Here is a 19875-nt window from a genome sequence, read left to right on the forward strand (position 1 = left end):
CAAAACCCATCCAGTCCCAGGGATTTATGGGGAGAGAAAGCCCTAATAGCAGTTTTAATCTCCCTTTCTGTAATCTCTGCCTCCAAAATGTTTCTGTTCGTTTCAGAAAGAACAGGAATATTAAGGGAGGTAAGTAAAGATTCCGATTCCTGTTCATTATAAGCCAGAATAGATGCTTAAAGTGCTTTATAATATTCTTTGAAGGTGTTGAAGATGGCAGTTGGGTCAGTGATCAGCGCCCCCTGTAAGTCTTTAATGCAAGGGATGTTGGTCTGAACCCTTTGTTCCACAATCAGAATAGCCAGTAACTTTCCGTTTTTATCTCCCTGATAAAAAAAGGGATTACAGAGCGAGGACCGGGAGCTGTGTGTGTAAACACACAGCTCCCGGTCCTGTCAGGGAGAGAAATGCTGATCTTCTGTTCATACAATGTATGAACAGCGATCAGTCATTTCCCCACGTCAGTCCACCCCCCCCTACAGTTAGAACACACCCAGGGAACATACTTAACCCCTTCCCCGCCCCCTAGTGTTAACCCCTTCACTGCCAGTGGCATTTTTATAGTAATCCAATGCATTTTTATAGCAATGATCGCTATAAAAATGCCAATGGTCCCAAAAATGTGTGAAAAGTGTGCGAAATGTCCGCCATAATGTCGCAGTACCGAAAAATATGTAGAAGAATACGTATCAACCTAAACTGAGGAAAACATTTTTTTTTTTATATATTTTTGGGGGATATTTATTATAGCAAAAAGTAAAAAATATTCATTTTTTTTTAAATTGTCGCTCTATTTTTGTTTATAGCGCAAAAACGAAAAACCGCAGAGGTGATCAAATACCACCAAAAGAAAGCTCTATTTGTGGGGAAAAAAGGACGAGAATTTTGTTCGGGAGCACGATTGTCAGTTAAAGCGATGCAGCGCCGAATCGCAAAAAGTGCTCTGGTCTTTGACTAGCAATATGGTCCGGGGGTTAAGTGGTTAAAAGGAGTAAAAGATGACTGAAATTTATGGAGAATTTGCTGATTGCCTCTCCATTGACTGACACACTATTAGGATTATTTAACAAAGGAACAGAAAGGGGCAATATTATGCTTTAAGCAAGCAACAACCAATGATATTTTACCTTTCATAAGAACATTGAAAAATGCTTGATTAGTGTTAGTTTCAATTCACAAAGCATAGCCAATGCAATATTTTTATTACAGTGTGTTTTGCTTTTTTTAAAACAAAATCGTTTTTTTTTTTCATTCCTTAATGCCACAATGTTCACTTAATCACCACGTGGATCAGCTGAATTGACTCCCTATTTGTTATAGTGTTTTGCAATATTTGTAGCCTAATGCTGCGTACACACGATCGGACAATCCGACATCAAAACCGTGGATTTTTTTCTGACGGATTGTTCACTCAAACTTGTCTTGCATACACACGGTCACATAAATGTTGTTGGAAATTCCGAACGTCACCTGGTCACATACAACACTACGATGAGCCGAGAAAAATTAAGTTCAGTGATTCCGAGCATGCGTCAAATTGATTCCGAGCATGCATAGGATTTTTGTGCATCGGAATGGCTACAGATGATCGGAATTTTTTGTTGTCGGAAAAATTGAGAACCAGCTCTCAAACATTAGTTGTCGTAAATTCCGACAGCAAATGTCCGGTGGAGCATACACACGGACTGGTTTTCCGACGACAAGCTCACAACGAATATTTGTTGTCAGAAATTCCGACCGTGTGTACGCAGCATAACTGTCAATTTACATAGATGTTTTCTTTCGTTGGGTAATGTTTGGATATATTTGGCAACTGTATTAATAGAAAAGTACTTAGAACATATCTTCTACTCACTATAAAGACTTAGGATATACTGTAAGTGCACAGTGTCATGGACTCAACCCTTGAGAGGGTGCCACCATGGTATCCAGCATTCACAGTGTATTAATGCAGACAGCAGTGGCAGCAGCATCAGGTCAGCATCACTTTCTGCATCATTAAAGTGATACTAAATGATATACCGTTATATATTTTTTGCTTTTAAATAAAAAATAAATTATACATAAGAGCTCTGTGCAATAATATTGCACAACGTGGTACCTTACCTCCTCTTCTGGAGAGCCCTGCCAGGGCTATCCACTCCTCCTTCCTCCAGTTGTCCACGGCTGGACTCTTAAGCCTCGTACACACGGCCGAGGAACTCGACGTGCCAAACACATCGAGTTCCTCGGCCAGTTCAGCACTGAAGCCGCCGAGGAGCTCGGCGGGACGAGAGCTCCCATAGAACAACGAGGAAATAGAGAACATGTTCTCTATTTCCTCGTCGAGCTCCTCGTCGGCTTCCTCGGCTGAAAGTGTACACACGACCAGTTTCCTCGGCAGAATTCAGCCAGAAACTCGGTCGGAAGCTGAATTCTGCCGAGGAAACTGGTCGTGTGTACGGGGCCTTAAAGGCGACGTACAGGTATGTGCCTGTGCCCAGCCGTGCCCTTCTACCGATGTATATCGGCGTGAAGGGGTCTTTAAGTGGTTAAAGCAGACCTTACACTAAGAGACAAGGTCCACGTATTACATTAGTCCTTTTTCCTTTACAAATCACTGCATTAAAGCATTGCAGGGGCATCTTAAAGTTTTACTAAACTCAGAACCTGCATTCACTATATCTGGTCTCCCTCAATACACAGAACATGGAAATGCAATTATTTTAGTAAATATAAACTGCTAAATACCTTTTTTCATCAGCAGTATATAGCAGTCTTGTGTGACTTCTATCAGTGTCTGCTTAAAGCTTGTAGGATTTATTATACTCTTACTGTCATATGAGGCTTCAGGACCCCTGCCCCCATGTCTGGACAGTGCTGATTGGCCCTGTTCTGATCTAGCAATACACACCAAAACTGAGCATGTGCACAGTGACTCCAAAGGCTCTGTCTGATCAGGAGATGGATTGGGGACAGTGGAAGAGGGGGAGGATCAGAGAAGACAGGATAAAAGAGCCTTTTTACACAATGCAGAGGAATAACACCTTAGGTTCCACAGTGAGTATAACAAGCATGCTTTACTGCATATACAGACTGATTTTGTGGGTTTAGTAACATTTTAAGGTAAGATTTGTGATTTTTTAGCATTCCAACAATATCACCTGAAAGTTTGCAACATCATCTTTACCTAGGCATCATGGTTGAGAGCCAGGGGCAAGTTAAATACATTTTTAACTTTCTTTTCTTGCTAGTGTTGTCTACAACTTTAATGCAGTAATGTGTTAAGGAAGGGGGAGATGAGTTGTAATGAGAGAACTGTGCAGTTAAAGGGGAGGTTCACCCTCTAAAACATTTCTAACACTACATCCAGCCCAGTTCTGCAAATAAAATTACACTTGAAGCTCGGCTCGGCTCTATTCGGCGCCTGCGCACCGGCGCCGAATAGAGCCGAGCCGACCCGAGCTTCTTTTGGGAAGTCGTGATGCGCTGTATGAGCCGTCGTTTAGCATGTCAATCAATTGGCATGCCAATAGGAACGCCCACTCCCGCGGAATTCCCTACCCGGAAGCCGCGGTGAATTCTAACGATAAACGCTATCTACGGCGCAAAAAAAAAAAGGTCAGTGTAATTTTATTTGCAGAACTGGGCTGGATGTAGTGTTAGAAATTTTTTAGAGGGTGAACACCCGCTTTAAGTTATAGGCTCACTTTAAAGTGAAGGGTTAATTTTAAGAGTTAGGTTAAGGGTTAAGTTATGGGGTTATGTTAAAATGGTTTGCCTCAATTCTGTGGCCTCGATTCTCCTCTTCTGGGGTTCCTCCGCGGCGCTCCTGGCTTCTCCTCTTCTCGAGTGCCCCATTGGAGAAGCACTCTCCTTCATAGAAACCTGTGAGGGCACGCTCCCTTGTCCTGCTGCTGCATCTGTACACATAGGCAGCAGGATTCAGCTCCGCCCCCTCCGGCGCCCGCACCATTGGATTTGATTGACAGCAGTGGGAGACAATAGCTGCGCTGCTATCAATCTATCCAATCAGGACACAAGACACTGGCCGGAGCTGGTGTGATTGTTTTCATAGTGGGAATTACAGGGCTCAGGTAAGTATAAGGGGGCTTCTGCAGCACAGGGGGTTTTTCACCTTAATGCATAGAATACGTTACAACCCCTTTAAGTGATCATTTTGAACCATAGGTTATGTGTTAAATTTTAGGCTAAGTGTTCATTTCTAAGTGATGGGGCCTGAGGAACTAAAGTCTTAAAAAAAAAACTGGGAGCAAGTAGGCTCTTTATTGCAGAAGAGACATACATGTCTCTTCTGCAAAAAAAATAAACCTACATGCTTGCTTGCACTTATCTGTAGAATGTAAACTGAGCTGTACAACACCCATAAGAAACAGAGAAGATGCTGGTGCCGGCAAGGAACATTGGCCCAATAAAGCAGATGTAAGTATTGTGGACTTTAATTTCACTTAAATATGAACAAATTAGAGGTCAAGAAAATACTTCAGCGCATTATCTCATTTGTTTTGGGTGCTGTAAGTGCCGATGCTGAAAACAGATGTTCTGAAAACTGAATTCTACAAAAACGTACCAATAACCTGGGATATGATCCATACGAGGATAAGGAGATATACTGAAATAAAGAAGAAAATAAGGTTAATTTGATTTATGACTACAGTAAATTAAAAGAATAGATAAATCATTACATTCTTAAAAAATAAAAATAGAATTATACATATTTTCTTGAACCTCTTCATGTCAGCCTACTACCCTCCTGACTTCTCCAGGACTATATCTAACTAGCTTTCAAATTTAAACCTGGACCCTACTGTTCTTTTTACGCTGCTACAAGTCCTTCTTTGGCAGCTAAATATCATTGTTATTATATTCGTAATATCTTCATATGTTTTCGCTTGCTTTTTTTCTAAAAGAGCTCTCCCTGTTTTGATAGGAGGAAAATAATAAAAGTCAGTCAAAAGGTCTCTCACTGCACATGTAAGTCATTTCCACAGCTAATTTTTTTTTTCTTTTTGAGCACGTGATGCAGTATGCAAAAACAATACACCGAAAAAGTGTATATATGGTCCCCTGTATATTCTTTGATTCAGAGAATTGTCATGCCTGGTCTAAAAGTCCAATCTCTGGGATGGTGGCTGGATTCCCACGATCTGTCATCAGGAATTCCATTCCAACCTCCTGCCCTGGTTATAGTCAGATCTCAGATGAGCATATCAGAATGTTATATCTTTGACGACTTTGTACCTCCCAGGAATTCAAAATATTGTTGAGGAAAGTTTGAGTAGAAGATTTGTAGTCCACATCAAGTGGCCCCTCAATTGCCTGGTGCATATTTTTCTACCCCCAACTCCTTGAGTATTAATCCAAATCCAGCAGGAGGGAATCCAGGCAATAGTGAATCTCAAGTATCAACCGAGAAGGCCATGTTTTTGGATAAGGGATTATTATGGAGAATGAAGCTGGATCTGCAGATTCTGCTATTAGGCTATTGGGAAACGGAAAGTTAATGGCCTAAATTCAGAGGTTGAAAAGAGATGCTTGAGACAGGTTGTGTTATTCGATAATGTCATTGAAACTTTTTTGCCATCTCTGAAAAAATCTAATCCAATTCCAACTATCATCAGTCCTTCAGAGGAGCACTGGAACCTGCTTTCTCCTTTGATATCAAACATTCAAGATTTGCTACAGAAGGGCTTGTATAAAGGCATGGTACACAATTTATTAGGGAGGATGGAGGTCTCCACTTTATCAGCCATGGCTATTAAAAATTTGGCTTTTCATCCTTTGGTGGGACATTTTAGGACTTTTGAAAAAAATTAAGATTTATACTCACCCAGGCGGTTTGATGCCGCATCTGTCCCCCACTGACTCTACACTAAGAGCTGAGTGATCACTCAGTTCTCCCCTCCACCCTGAGTAGAGAGCGGTGACGGTCAGTCACTAGCTCTCTGTTCTGCCCTTCCAGTGCTCACTGGAGCTCTGGGCTGTGACAAGGGTGGGAGCAGTTGGCTTGCTCTCAGTGGCTTTCTGAGAAGCTGAGTGAAATGCCTTACAGGCTTCTGGGTGGATCCCGACTTTAAAGTCAGGATGTTTCCCCGAGTCTGGACCGGCTGAGTGATGTCAGCCAATAGTGGGTTTTAGCTGTCGATTGAAAACGGGTCACAGAAGTGCAGAACATGCACTCCAGGGATCCCCAGGAGGAATATAGCCAAAGAGCTTTGGCTATATTTGCCCTTTAAGTACAGTGTTTTCCAAAGCTATTGCCTCTGCTAGTAGTCTCAGAATTATGTGCATTTTTTATTAAAGAACCGTATCATATCTTTTTACCAGAGAGAGACACATTCTGAGGCCAGTTCTGGCTTTTCTTTTCCAGATCTCAAGTCGTTTTTATTTAAATTAGGAATCCATTCTTCTGGCCTTTGTGTCTAAAAAAGCAGTTGAAAAATGGAAGTTGGACTTGGTTCTTTCCTTATCAGCCTATCTGGAATGAACAAATAATTTTCTGAAAGTGGACAACCTGTTAGGTTTAAAGAAGGGTTTTGCAGTTTCTAAAAAAAAAAATCTTCTTGGATTGTCAATACCATCCAAATTGCCTACAAGTTCTTGGGTTTTGCTCCTCATTCCGAAGTCAGAGCACATTCAACAAGAGGCATGGGCTTCTCATGCATAGGTCTGAGCAGAGGTAGCCTGCAAAGCACCTACTTGGAGCACAGCTAATACCTTAATTTGTCATTATAGAGTTGATGTTTCTTTGGCTGCATCAGAGGCATTTGGTTCTTTTTCTACAGTGGTCAACCATTAAATTCCTTTCCAAGCAGTACTTCTAGGTGTTCCCCTCCTTGTTTGTTTTTTGGCATTACATGTTATGACATGAAGTAGGCAAACACAGGGAAGTCCAGCAATTGTAAAACACTGTAAATATTACCTTAAATAGGTCAGCAATTTTCCCAAATAACTGATGACTTTTTTTGTGGCCTCGAAATACTATGTCAAAATCAAAGTGTTATGCCCCGTACACACCATCACTTTATGTGATGAAAAAAAACGACGTTTTTAAAAACGTCACTTTAATTGAACGTGTGTGGGGGAAAACGTGTGGGGGAAAACGTTGTTTTATGTCTTGTAAAAAACGACCAAAAAAAATTGAAGCATGCTTAAATTTTATGTGTCGTTTTTCAAAACGTCGTTTTTTACTTCACAGAAATTGACCGTGTGTATCAAAAAACTTTGTTAAAAAGACATTTTTCCATTAAAGCGAGCTTTAATGGAAAAAGTGGTGAGAACGTAACCTCGCTTTGCTAGAACATTGTGAGAAAAACGATGGTCTGTAGGCAACTTCGTCTTTGAAAATTGAAGTTTCAAAAGCGTAATTTTTTACTTCACAGAAAATGTCGTTTTTTTTCATCACATAAAGTGATGGTGTGTATGCGGCATTATTTGTTATGGACCACATGTGTAACTTTCATCTTCCTTGTGGCCCTCAGGGCTCAATCATCCTGCAGTTGCCAAAACTGTACTGTATGTATTAAAATGCACTTAAAGAAATAATTTAATAATAAAACATAAAAAAAATGACAAGACATGAATTTGTGTAAAATAGCCAAAAAAAATCAGATATACAAAATTTACATAGGAGGCGTTTTAAAAGCCTCCTCTTATTGCTGTGCTCACTGATCCTCTCACTATAGCCACACATCATTTATTGTTTTTTCAAAATTCAAATGCAATTGCATTAATCTAAAGTTAATATCTGTAAAATATAATAGATTAACATGATACTATGAATTTAGAGTTAAACTTACAATGTCAGAGGTTTTTTTTGACCATGAAACACCCTTGTTTGAAATCTGTCCCACATTCCACCTGTCACCTGGAAAATTATTAAGCAATGATTAAGTTATTAATTAATGATTAAAGAATAGAAGAAGAATTTACACTGAAGGGCTTTAAATAATTCTTTTTTTAGTTTAGGATATAACAGGGAAGGCACTTTATGGTTGCCTGGATCCTTATTGGGAAGATTTTAATAAATTCCTGTCCCAGCGACCACTGTCTATGATATGAAGTGCAGGAAATCTCAGAGCCAATACGGACAACAACAGAAGCTTGACAGAGGCACAAACCTTTGCCAATTCTACTAAAAAAATATTATCTTGGCTATCACCATTTAGTCATGTTTCATATATTTTCTTTTTTAAGTTTATCTAGCAAATTAGGTAACAGCAAAATGCTTTTTTTTTTTTTTTTTTTTTACTTTCCAAAGCAGACAGCAATTTAGATATTGTCTGTGCGCTCATGTTATCCCTAAGATGACAGATGCTCTTTAAAAATTAATTCTCATTCTTTTCTACTTTCTTGCTTACACAAAAGAAATTTGGTGCCGCAGGGCAACTAGAAAAAACACTGAATACAGCAGTTTCCATGCTCTCTTCGGAGGGGATATTTCATTGTCCCTGGCATACATTAAAAGCTGCAGGTCAGCCGACGTAGAATTACAGGCAAAACTATATACATACAATCTTTTCTTTTTGCAATTGAAACATAATCACATACCTGTAAATATAAACATTTATTTTTTTCAGCCATTATCCAACTATTTTGTACACAGGCAGCGCAGGGTTATTTTATACAACATGCATTGCATACTAGCTCAATATGTAATACTCACCTCAGATCAAAGCCCCCACAGCCATCCTCGTACACCACTCGGGCGGCCGACATATCACCCAGGGGGTTACTTCATTGTATCGCGGCACCGGTGCTGTGATTGACCGGAGCCACGATGATGTCATGCATGCGCGCAGGAGCCACCAGTCACAGCACGAACCCCGTTTCTAAAGTGCGCCTGCGCCGTAAACAATGGTGCCTGTCATTATTGTAAATATCTTCTAAACCGTGGAGGTTTAGGAGATATTTAGAGCACCTATAGTTAAGCCTTAATCTAGGCTTACCTGTAGGTAAAAGTGGTTGTAAAGGGTTTACAACCACTAAGAATAGTGCCTCAAAATCAGTGCCTCAAGGACCGGACAAAGGCTAGCAAAGGACCCCATCCGTTCCTAGGGCTGCAGTTTGGAGACCACTGATCTAGTGGCTCCTTCGAGGGTAACTCTACATCTTTAAATGAAAGTTTGTTTCCCCCCAATTTAAGCTTTAACTGAAAAAAATCTAAAAGCAAGCAGAAATTATCTCCATGCAACAACTGCGCATTACATCTCACGTACAGTCAACCTTTTCCATTCATGTCTATATATGGCTGCACGCAGATTTAGAACAACCGGGAAAACAAATAAACACAATGGCCCGTATTCACAACAGCGGCGCACATTTATGCCGCCGTAGTGTATCTCATGTACGCTACGCCGACGCAGCGCAGAGAGGCAAGCACAGAATTCAGAAAGGACTTGCTCCCAAAACTGCGCTGGGTTTCTTAGGCGTAAGTCGGCGTAGGTGGAAGTGGGCGTGAGCCATGCAAATGAGGCGTGACCCCATGCAAATGATTGGCCGAGCGCCAGACAGATACGTATTACAAACGGCGCATGCGCCATCCCGTGGACGCATCCCAGTGTGCATGCTCAGAATCACGTCGGAACTACTCCCTAAGATACGTCGGATCACTGCCTACGGCGTGAACGTAACCTACGGCTAGTCATATCCACATCCTACGTTAACTACGTAAAATACGTCGGCTTGTGTTCCCTGGTGCAGCCCTTTGCATGGATGCTGCCGAGTTACACCTTCTTTATGGGGCATAACTTTACGCCGGACGTATGACTTTACGCGCACTGCGTCGGGCGCACGTACATTTGTGAATCGGCGTATCTCCCTCATTTGCATATGTGAATAGAAAAATCAATGGGAGCGCCAAATGCGTCTAGCGTAAATATGCGCCCACTCTACGCCGGCGTAGGCAAGTTACGTCGGTCGGATGAAGCCTGTTTTTAGGCGTATCTTAGTTTGTGGGCCCGGCGCATAGATACGACGGCGCATATTTGCACTTACGCGGCGTATCTGGAGATACATCGGCGCAAGTGCTTTGTGAATCCGGGCCAATATCTTTAGGCTGCAAGGGCAAATGTACCCAAGTGCTTATCGTCATAATGATGTATTATTAATTACAGAGTTGCATAAATTTGTGTCTTTTATTTTTGCCTAAAGTTCATCTTTAAATACCACTGAAAGAATGAGCATATTTTTTTTCCAGTTTTTCAGTTAACTGATATGTAGTTTATTTCCGCTATTCCTTTCATTCATGTTTTTGGGAATTGCACTTCAAATTTACAGTTTCATAGTTTACCAGGTTGAAGAAAAAGCAAGGTACAAAAATATGATACAGTTTACATACTTGCCATATTTCCGGTTCAGGTTCATATCTTTTCAGGGTGAAATGCTGTGAGATTGGATCTGGCATTTTTTCTAATGTAGACTCAGGAGGCTGTAGCTTTGGTGGCAGCTTAACGTCCCATGGAACAGCTTCATAAGATCTGTGTATGTAAATTTAGCAGCTTTGAGATTGCAAAACCTTGCAAAAGGCTATTTTCATTTGCTGATATGTTTAAATGAATCCTGCATACATGCTATCTATCTTCATCCAAATATTACGAAAAAACATAGTAAATAAGTAATTTCTACATCAAACACTTAATACATTTATTTAAAGCGGAGGTCCACCCTAAAGAAAAAAAAGAAAGAAATGCTCCAAAAAATGTTAAAAAAATTTACATTTATTTTTTATTTTTTATATATACCGTAGTTACCAGAAATGGCTGTTACTAGGCAGATTGTCCCAATCTGCCACTTCCTATTCCGCGGCGATCAACCAAATTTAACATAAGATTTAACAAAGGGGACCCCCAGATCCTTGGGAGAAAGCCAGGGGGTTACCCAATGACGTGGACGGGTGACCCCTACCCCCTCTTACGCATCATGGGGGGTTTCATTCCTCACTGAAAACTGAGTGCGTGGAGACTGGAGCATCGCTGGAGAATGGATCATAGTTGGACATGGAGAGACGGGATTACATCGCTTGGATTTATTTTTTATTTTTAAATAAAGGACTTGTCCCAAACCTTCTACTGTGATTTTACATTTTCACACTTTTTCTTTGTGAAATGGTAGGGGTACAATGTACCCCTTACCAATTCACATAGGGGGGTGCGGGATCTAGGGGTTTCCTTTGTTAAAGGGGGCTTCCAGATTCCAATAAGCCCCCCGCCCGCAGACCCCCACAACCATCGGGCAAGGGTTGTGGAGATGGCCCTTGTCCCCATCAACATGCGATAAGTTATAGAATGGCTTTTTTTTTGGGGGTATTTGGAGGGGGGGGGGAGAGAGCCACGGGGAATAAGTGAGGGTGGGGGGGATAATTTTTCTCCCCCCCCTTTTTTTTTTCTTTATTTCTCCAGGGGGGGTACGGGATACAGATAAGGATGTTTATTGTATAATGGTGTGATATATTGTAATATACTGTTAAATGGAAATGTTGAAAAATTAATAAAAATGTTGATAAAAAAAAAAAAGATAACATGGGGACATCCTCCCCAGGTTGAGGGCATGTGGCCTGGTACAGTTCAGGAGGGGGGCTCTCTCTCGTCCCCCCCTCTTTTCCTGCAGCCTGCCAGGTTGCGTGCTCGGCTAAGGGTCTGGTATGGATTTTTGGGGGGAACCCCATGCCATTTTTTTTATTTTGGTGCAGGGTTCCCCCTTAAAATTCATACCAGACCAGAAGGGCCTGATATAGAATTTGGGGGCAAATTTTGTTTTCTGATTCGGGATGTTTTTTTTCCATAGACTTTGATCTGTATTGCCGGGACCCGACAATTCATGAATAGCCGTGAGTAGTTTTGAATGACTTATTTTCCTTTAGAAATGACATTTTGTGCAGGGAAACATCTAAACACAGGAAACATGCGCTACTTTACAGGCATACTATAGTCAGCCCCCACTTTTAAAGGGTGTTCCGCAGCTTTTTAAATTTGACGCGAACACCCCAAATTGTTCGCTGTTCGCCGAACGGGGCGAACAGCCAATGTTCGAGTCGAACTCATGTTCGACTCGAACATGAAGCTCATCCCTACTCATTATGTTTGAGGGCCTATGTGAGTTTAACATAGGGAGAGATAAGTAATCAAATTAAGGAGAACGTTTGGTGAAGTGGTACTGTATATGAGAAAGAATGATGTTTTGTAGAAAGTCTTTGTATGTTTAACTGAGAAATAAATTTGTAGCAGAGAGGGATTTGACCCCTCCTTTACATGTACTGTGTTTGTCTGTGTAAAAAAGATAAGGTAGGCTTTCAGTATTCCCCCCTCCCTCCTTCAATGGAGATATCCTGTGTGAGGGACTGTGTGTGTGAAATGTAGGATAACGTGTTAATTTTTGACTAGTATAACATAACATGTTAGTTCTAACTCACAGAAGCATGATCAGATCCCATACACAACCACCCTCCCTTTTTTTCCCGTACATGGGAGGATAGGTCCTGGGAGGGTATAGGCAGAGAACAGTTCCTAACACCCCACCCTGAAGAATGGGGAATCAAGCTCAGGGTGTTGCACCCCCTCCTCCCCAGTCAGATACTCAGACTCTGCCTATTCTTAACCTCAGCAAACACACTCCCAGAGGTACCCCCAGTCATGACACTCCCAGTATAAAGTAGGATAGAAGCTGAAACAACAAAAGAAAGCAATAGACAAACAGGTCAAGAGTCTACTTCCACCCCAAAGAATCCCAATGTCAGTAACCAGACTCTTGTCCCATCCTTCAACTTAGTTATGCAAATGCCCCTAAGGAAACAGACTGTGGGGGATACCGGACTCTAGTCTACACCCCTTTTTACCACAATGGACCTACTGGACTGGAACAGAGAAGATAATGTATCGGATAGCTATTTTAGAAAGGATGAAATCAGCTGGCAAGAGACTCACTAACCTTAGTAAAATTGTGGAGGTCCTCTAGAAGCCATTTGAGAGTCCAGGACAGTTTTATGAGAGACTATGTGAAACTTTCAGATTGTATACCCCCTTTGATCCCGAGGCAAATGATAATAAGAATTTGGTGAACATGTCCTTTGTCAGCCAGTCTGCAAGAGACATTAAAAGGAAAGTACAGGAGCAGGAGGAGTTAAACAAAATGGGAAGAAGATCAGAGAATGAAAAAGAAAGTTTATTTATTGGAAGAAGCCCTGACAGAAACAGTTCAGCAAAATGGAAAACGCTCAGACGGGGCTTGGGAAGTTTATATGCATGTTGTCCAGAAGAAGACAAAACTATGTGTTGAAACTGGAAAGAGGTTGCTATGCATGTTGTGAAGAAGAAAAAGTATGTGTTGAAACTGAAAAAAAGTTATGTGCTGTGTCAGGAGACATATGTTTGAGTCCTGCAAATACCAGACCATGCTGTGTGAAAAACCCTGAATCCATTTAGAGACTGTCAACTCCCCAACCCCAGCCACTTTGCTTTCCACCTCACCAAGACTCCTAGTATATGACCGCTTCCAACTAAGAGATGGAGTCTATGCAAGTCGGTCAGACTTGAAAGACAGTCTTTTGGGAGAGCCAGATGTTGAGTACTTCATGGATGGCAGCAACTTTGTGAAAGATGGGGTCCTCTATGCTGGCTACGCAGTGGTTACACAGGAGAGTGATAGAGGCAGGAGTCTTACCACAAGGAACCTCTGTTCAGAAAGCAGAACTAACCGCATTGACCAGAGCCTTGCAACTGGCTGCCGGACTAAAACTGAATGTGTATGTAGACCCTCCATGCTTATGGAGCCCTGTATAAGGAAAGAGGATTTATTACATCTGGAGGGAAGAACATCAAATATGGGACAGAAATACTGAAACTCTTGGAAGCAGTATGGGCCCCCTCTGAAGTTGCAGTGATCCACTGTAGGGGCCATCAGAAGGGAGACTTTCAAGTGGCTAGGGGAAATGGGAAAGTAGATCAAGCAGCCAGCAATGTAGCACTTCAGCAACCCCCACAACAGATTATGCCCCTCTCTTCCCAGTGCCACTCTTTGAATGGGATCTGGTCTATACAAAAGCAGAACAAAAATGGACAGGGACTGAACCTGGAAAGTACAGGGAAGACCAGTGGTACCAACTGCAGGACAGGAGAATTGTCATCCCAGCTGCTGTAGCAACTGAATTAGTGACAGAATTCCACAAGGGAACACACATGTGAAAAACAGCAATTGAAAAGGAACTAAAGAGACATTTTTACAACCTCCAGCTACCTACACTGGCACAATTTGCAGCCAGCAGATGTGTAGAATGTGTCCAAAACAACCCAAGACAAGGGCCTGTACCAACACATTCCTGGAAGCTACTGGGTCAACGCATGGAGGAAGAAAAAGAACACATCTGAGATCTGCTAGCTCTGCACCAGTCACATCCGGAAGCAGACTGGACAAACAGCCAGAGCTTGAGGATATTCATGGATATGATGTTTACTAAAAAAAATTGAATAAGATTACTGGTTATCCTTAGTAATGACACTGGCTAGGCCCAAAGGGGCCTATTGTTGCTATAGTATTCTTATTACCAATGTGAAGGCATAGTAACTGGCACTTGTGTACATAATGAAGCTATATAATGCTTAGTCTCTGCTCAAGTTTTCACTACGATAGCATCAAATGGGGGAATGTGGCAGTGGGCTAAAATGGTTGAAACTGCAACAAAATGGTTGCTTCTGATAACTTATTTGTAAAAAGGTTTAAGTGAGACTAGCATGTAGTTAAGAAATTCCAAATGTTTGTATCTAACTCCCACTTATTCTGAGAAGCTAGTATCACAGCAACCCTATTAGTGGCTGATAAATTAGGCAGATAACTAAAAAAAGACTGTAGAAGATATTCGCCAACAAGCATATTAGGGGTTTACACAATGCCTTAGGCATGTCTATGTAATTGTTGAAATATATACACGCTGTAATGGTCGATAAGCTCGCACTTGGTGTTAACCGGGACAGAGTTTTTTTTTGCTGGCAAAAATAAAAAGTTTGTTTTTCTTAGAGTCTGTTGTCCAGAGTTAGAGCTGGTTTCCCAGAAAGCTTTTGGTACAACAGTGTCAGTACAGTAATGATTGTTCTTTGTAGGAACATTCCCGGTTATGTCATTATGTACTGATAGTGTCTCAGTGGAACATTTCTAGCTGTGTCAGTATGGTGCTGGCTGTGCCTCTGCAGGAAAACAAACACAAAGTTCCTAAAAGCTAAAACGCTCTCGGCAAAACAGAGCTCCTTTAATCTTAGCATAGCCGAACGTCAATCCCTTAGAAACTTAACATCAAATAAAGAAATTACAGTGAGACAGACAGAAAAAGAAGGCAGTCTAGCTGTTTAAAACAAATCATACTACCTCAGAGAGGCTAATCGGCTATTAGCCGATACTTATTTAAAACTTCTTTCTGATCCCCTTCCCCAATATCATTTAGAGCTTATCACCCTGGTTGAAGCAGCCTGGAGAGAGGGTGTGCGAAACAAGAAAAAAAGAAGCGTTTTTTGCTCCCGAAAGTGTGCAGCGCGCCCCTTATTTTTACCATCTCCCCAAGGTGCACAAAGCCTTGGTGGACCCTCCAAGAAGGCTGATCATCACAGTACCAACATCTTCACTAGTGGTTTGTCAGTTTATATAGACTATTTATTACAGCTCATAGTCTACCAATTGTCATTGTATATCAGAGACTCCAGTCATGTCATCGACATTTTACAAGGCTATTCCTGGCAAGATAGATACATGTGGGCCTTCCTGGATGTTGCTTCAGTGTACACATCCATACCCCACGAAGTTGGAATTACCGCTGTACAATACTTTCTCACTACAAATGGAGAGATGAATTCTACACAATCTGAGTTCTTGCTCAAAAGCATCGATTTCTGCTTGGGGCATAATAATCCATACTTTTTTGGATCAATTTTATCTCCAATGCAAGGGAACAGCCATGGGAGCAAATTTTGCCCCAGTGTACGCTAATATCACTATGGGGTACTGGGAGGAGGTGCATGTCTGGACCAATAACCGCTTCTCTGTGCACATTGTCTTTTATGGACGCTATATCAACGATGTCTTGCTCATTTGGAGTGTTGGCCAGGACATGTTTTCACCCTTTGTTGCCTATTGTAATAACAACATACTGGGATTATCGTTCACACATGCACTGGACCCTAAAGAATTTGTTTTTCTTGACCTGGTTTTATCTCATGATTAACAGAATATTAATCACCAGCAATCACCATAAAACATATCATTGCCACGAACAAGTTAGAAAAATCCAACAAAAGACCTCTGCTTGATATCAGGGCCTATATTGATAATAGAACAGTCATTTTTCAATGCCAAAAAAGAGGTTGTCTGACTTGCCAATCCATTACTCATGGATGTTCGAAGATTGTCACCAACAAAGGTACTTCTTTTCAGATCAAACAATTCATCACGTGTTCGACTGAATTTTTCGTTTATGTCCTGCGGTGCCCCTGCAATCTCTTGTATGCAAGTCGTATGAAATACTTACCCTTCGCACGAGAGGGGGTGACCACCGCAGGTTTATTAAAAAGGGTTTTCAATAAACACAGTGCCCCACGCCATTTCCTCCAGGCACATAACAAAGATATTAGATGCCTGGAGGTCTTGGCGATTGAGGCCATCCCTAAGGGTACACTTACCCAACGAAAGGGTTTCCCTCCTGTGTAGGAGGGATAATTTGGGGATTTATGCGTTGGGTTTACTTTCGCCTAACTTTTTACTTTGCCAAAGGTCTACAAGTATTTATGCTTTACCCATAGAGCGCTGCTTCTTTGTGTTTGTGCCTCTGCAGAAACATTTCTGTTTATGTCCGTATGTACTGACTGTGTCCCCGTGGAACCTTTCTAGTTACACCAGTACCGTACTGATTGTGTCTCTGTGGACACATTTACTTTTTATCAAGAAGCAGTGTGATGCTGCTGGATTGGGATGGGGGGTGGTGCTTAAATAGTTATAACAGCACTAAAAGTGAAGTTACACTTTTAGTCCAAATAATTTGACAGTTTTTGATTTGAACACTGCCAAAATGCATACATGTTCATGAAATACATATATTGATTGTTAAATCTAGCATCAGATTTGTGCTAACTAACAATAGTAAGATTTGTGCGAACTAACAATAGTGAGATTTGTGTGCACTAACAATTGTTTATTCTATTCCTAGAAGTTGCCTTTATAACAATGTAAGCTACTAAAACTTTTTAGTTTGAAGCAGAAATACTACAGCTTGCCAATCAATTACTATATAATTCAAGCAGACACTACTTAAATAAATATATTTTTGTATGGGTTACCATTGAAATAGTCATTTTTTTCTTCATGAAGAAGATAATCATTTTGTTAATCACCTGTGAAATTGGTTTTTGAAAGTTCTTCATCACTGAGCTTTTCCAGGCTAAAAATTATATGAAATGTGTTGATACAATTGATTCATGTTTTCCTAACCGACATCTGAACCTCAAGGTGAGCAAAAGGACACACATTTTGTTCACTTGTACAAGCGTAGAGAACTGCGGATGATTGTTATCTTATACGTACAATTACCTAAAATAGAACGGTCAGGTATATACTGTATATACAGAATCTCACAAAAGGAAGTATACCGCTCACATTTTTGTAAATATTTTATTCTATAATTTTCATGTGACAACACTGAAGAAATTACAGTTTTCTACAATGTAAAATACTGAGTGTACAGCTTGTATACCAGTGTAAATTAGCTGTCCCCTAAATAACTCAACGCGCAGTGATTAAAGTGGAGGTTCACCCGGAAATGACAATTTTTAAGATTAGATTCATGCTCATTTTGTCAAGGGGAATCGGGTAGTTTTTTTTAAATCAAAGCCGTACTTACCGTTTTAGAGATACATCTTCTCCACCGCTTCCAGGTATGGTCTTCGGGACTGGGCGTTCCTTCTTGATTGACAGTCTTCCGACAGGCTTCCGACGGTCGCATCTATCGCGTCACGATTTTCCGAAAGTAGCCGAATGTCGGTGCGCAGGCGCCGTCTAGAGCCGCACCGACGTTCGGCTTCTTACGGCTACTCGTGACGCGATAGATGCGACCGTCGGAAGCCTGTCGGAAGACTGTCAATCAAGAAGGAACGCCCAGTCCCGAAGACCATACCCGGAAGCGGCGGAATAGATCGCTCTCGATCTATTCCGCCGTCTAAAACGGTAAGTACTGCTTCGTTTTTAAAAAAACTAGCCGATTCCCCTAGACAAAATGAGCATGAATCTAATCTTAAATTTTTTTTTTAGGGTGAACTCCCGCTTTAATGTCTAAACTGCTGGCAACAAAAGTGAGTACGCCCCTAAGTGAAAATGTCCAAATTGTGCACAATTAGCCGATTTCCTCCCTGGTGTCATGTGACTCATTAGTGTTACAAGGTCTCAGGTGTGAATGGGAAGCAGGTGTGTTAAATGTGGTGTTATTGCTCTCACTCTTTCATATTGGTCACTTAAAGTTCAACATGGCACCTCATGGCAAAGAACTCTGAGGATCTGAAAAAAAGAATTGTTGCTCTACATAAAGATGGCCTATGCTATAAGAAGATTGCCAAGACCTTGAAATTGAGCTGTACTACGGTGGCCAAGACCATACAGGGGCTTAACAGAACAGGTTCCACTCAGAACAGGCCTCGCCATGGTTCGACCAAAGAAGTTGAGTGCACGTGCTCAGCGTCATATCCAGTGATTGTCTTTGTGAAACTGACATAGGAGTGCTGCCAGCATTGACCATATGCTGCACACTGCATCAAGTTGGTCTGCATGGTTGTCATCCCAGAAGGAAGCCTATTCTAAAGATGATACACAAGAAAGCCTGCAAACAGTTTTCTGAAGACAAGCAGACTAAGAGAATGGATTGCTTGACCATGTCCTGTGGTCTGATAAGACTAAGATAAACTTATTTGGTTCAGATGGTGTAAAGCATGTGTGGTGGCAATCAGGTGAGGAGTACAAAGACAAGTGTGTCTTGCCTACAGTCAAGCATGGTGGTGGGAGTGTCATGTTCTGGGGCTGCATGAGTGCTGCTCGCACTGGGGAGCTACAGTTCAATGAGGGAACCATGAATGCCAACATGTACTGTGGCATACTGGCAGAGCATGATCCCCTCCCCTCAGAGACTGGGCCGCAGGGCCGTATTCCAACATGATACACTTCCAAGATGACCGCTGCCTTGTTAAAGAAGCTGAGGGTAAAGGTGATGGACTGGCCAAGCATGTCTCCAGACCTAAACCCTATTGAGCATCTGTGGGGCATCTTCAAACCAAAGGTGGAAGAGCGCAAGGTCTCTAACATCCACCAGCTCTGTGATGTCGTCATGAAGGAGTGGAAGAGGATTACAGTGCTAACCTGTGACGCTCTGCTGAACTCCATGTCCAAGAGGGTTAAGGCAGTGCTGGGAAATAATGGTAGCCACAGCAAATATTGACACTTTCGGCCCAATTTGGAAATTGGCTTGAATTTTTACAGAAACCAATCAATATACACTTATTGAGATTTTTTTTTTTTGATATTTATTAAATAAAAAAGTAAAAAATATGGTGTTTTTTCAAAATTGTTGCTCTTCTTTTGTTTATAGCGCAAAAAATAAAAACCACAGAGATGATCAAATACCACCAACGAAAGCTCTATTTGTGGGGGGAAAAACATAAAGATTTAATTTGGGTACAGTGTTGCATGACCACGCAATTGTCATTCAAAGTGCAACAGTGCTGAAAACTAAAAATTGCTCTGGGCAGGAAGGGGGTGAAAATGCCCTGTATGGAAGTGGTTAAAAAGAGTGAGTTTTGGTCATATTGGTCCACTGACCCAATTCACCATGTGCCGTATTTTCTGCTGCCATGGCCAGGATTA

At 41.5% G+C, this 19875-nt stretch overlaps 1 protein-coding gene across 1 annotated transcript in view; it reads right to left on the bottom strand.

Moving 5' to 3' along the window:
- SPATA48 (spermatogenesis associated 48) overlaps window positions 1–19875 on the bottom strand; it is a 146420-nt gene that overhangs the window by 49518 nt on the left and 77027 nt on the right. The window contains exons 4-6 of the mRNA XM_040353319.1: window positions 10340–10478; window positions 7800–7867; window positions 4571–4612 (exon numbers count right to left, since the gene is read on the bottom strand). Of these exons, the coding sequence (XP_040209253.1) occupies window positions 4571–4612; window positions 7800–7867; window positions 10340–10478 (249 nt within the window). The remainder of the gene's footprint in view (window positions 1–4570; window positions 4613–7799; window positions 7868–10339; window positions 10479–19875) is intronic.

The sequence above is a fragment of the Rana temporaria genome, chromosome 5, assembly GCF_905171775.1.
Source record: "Rana temporaria chromosome 5, aRanTem1.1, whole genome shotgun sequence".
NCBI lineage: Eukaryota > Metazoa > Chordata > Amphibia > Anura > Ranidae > Rana > Rana temporaria.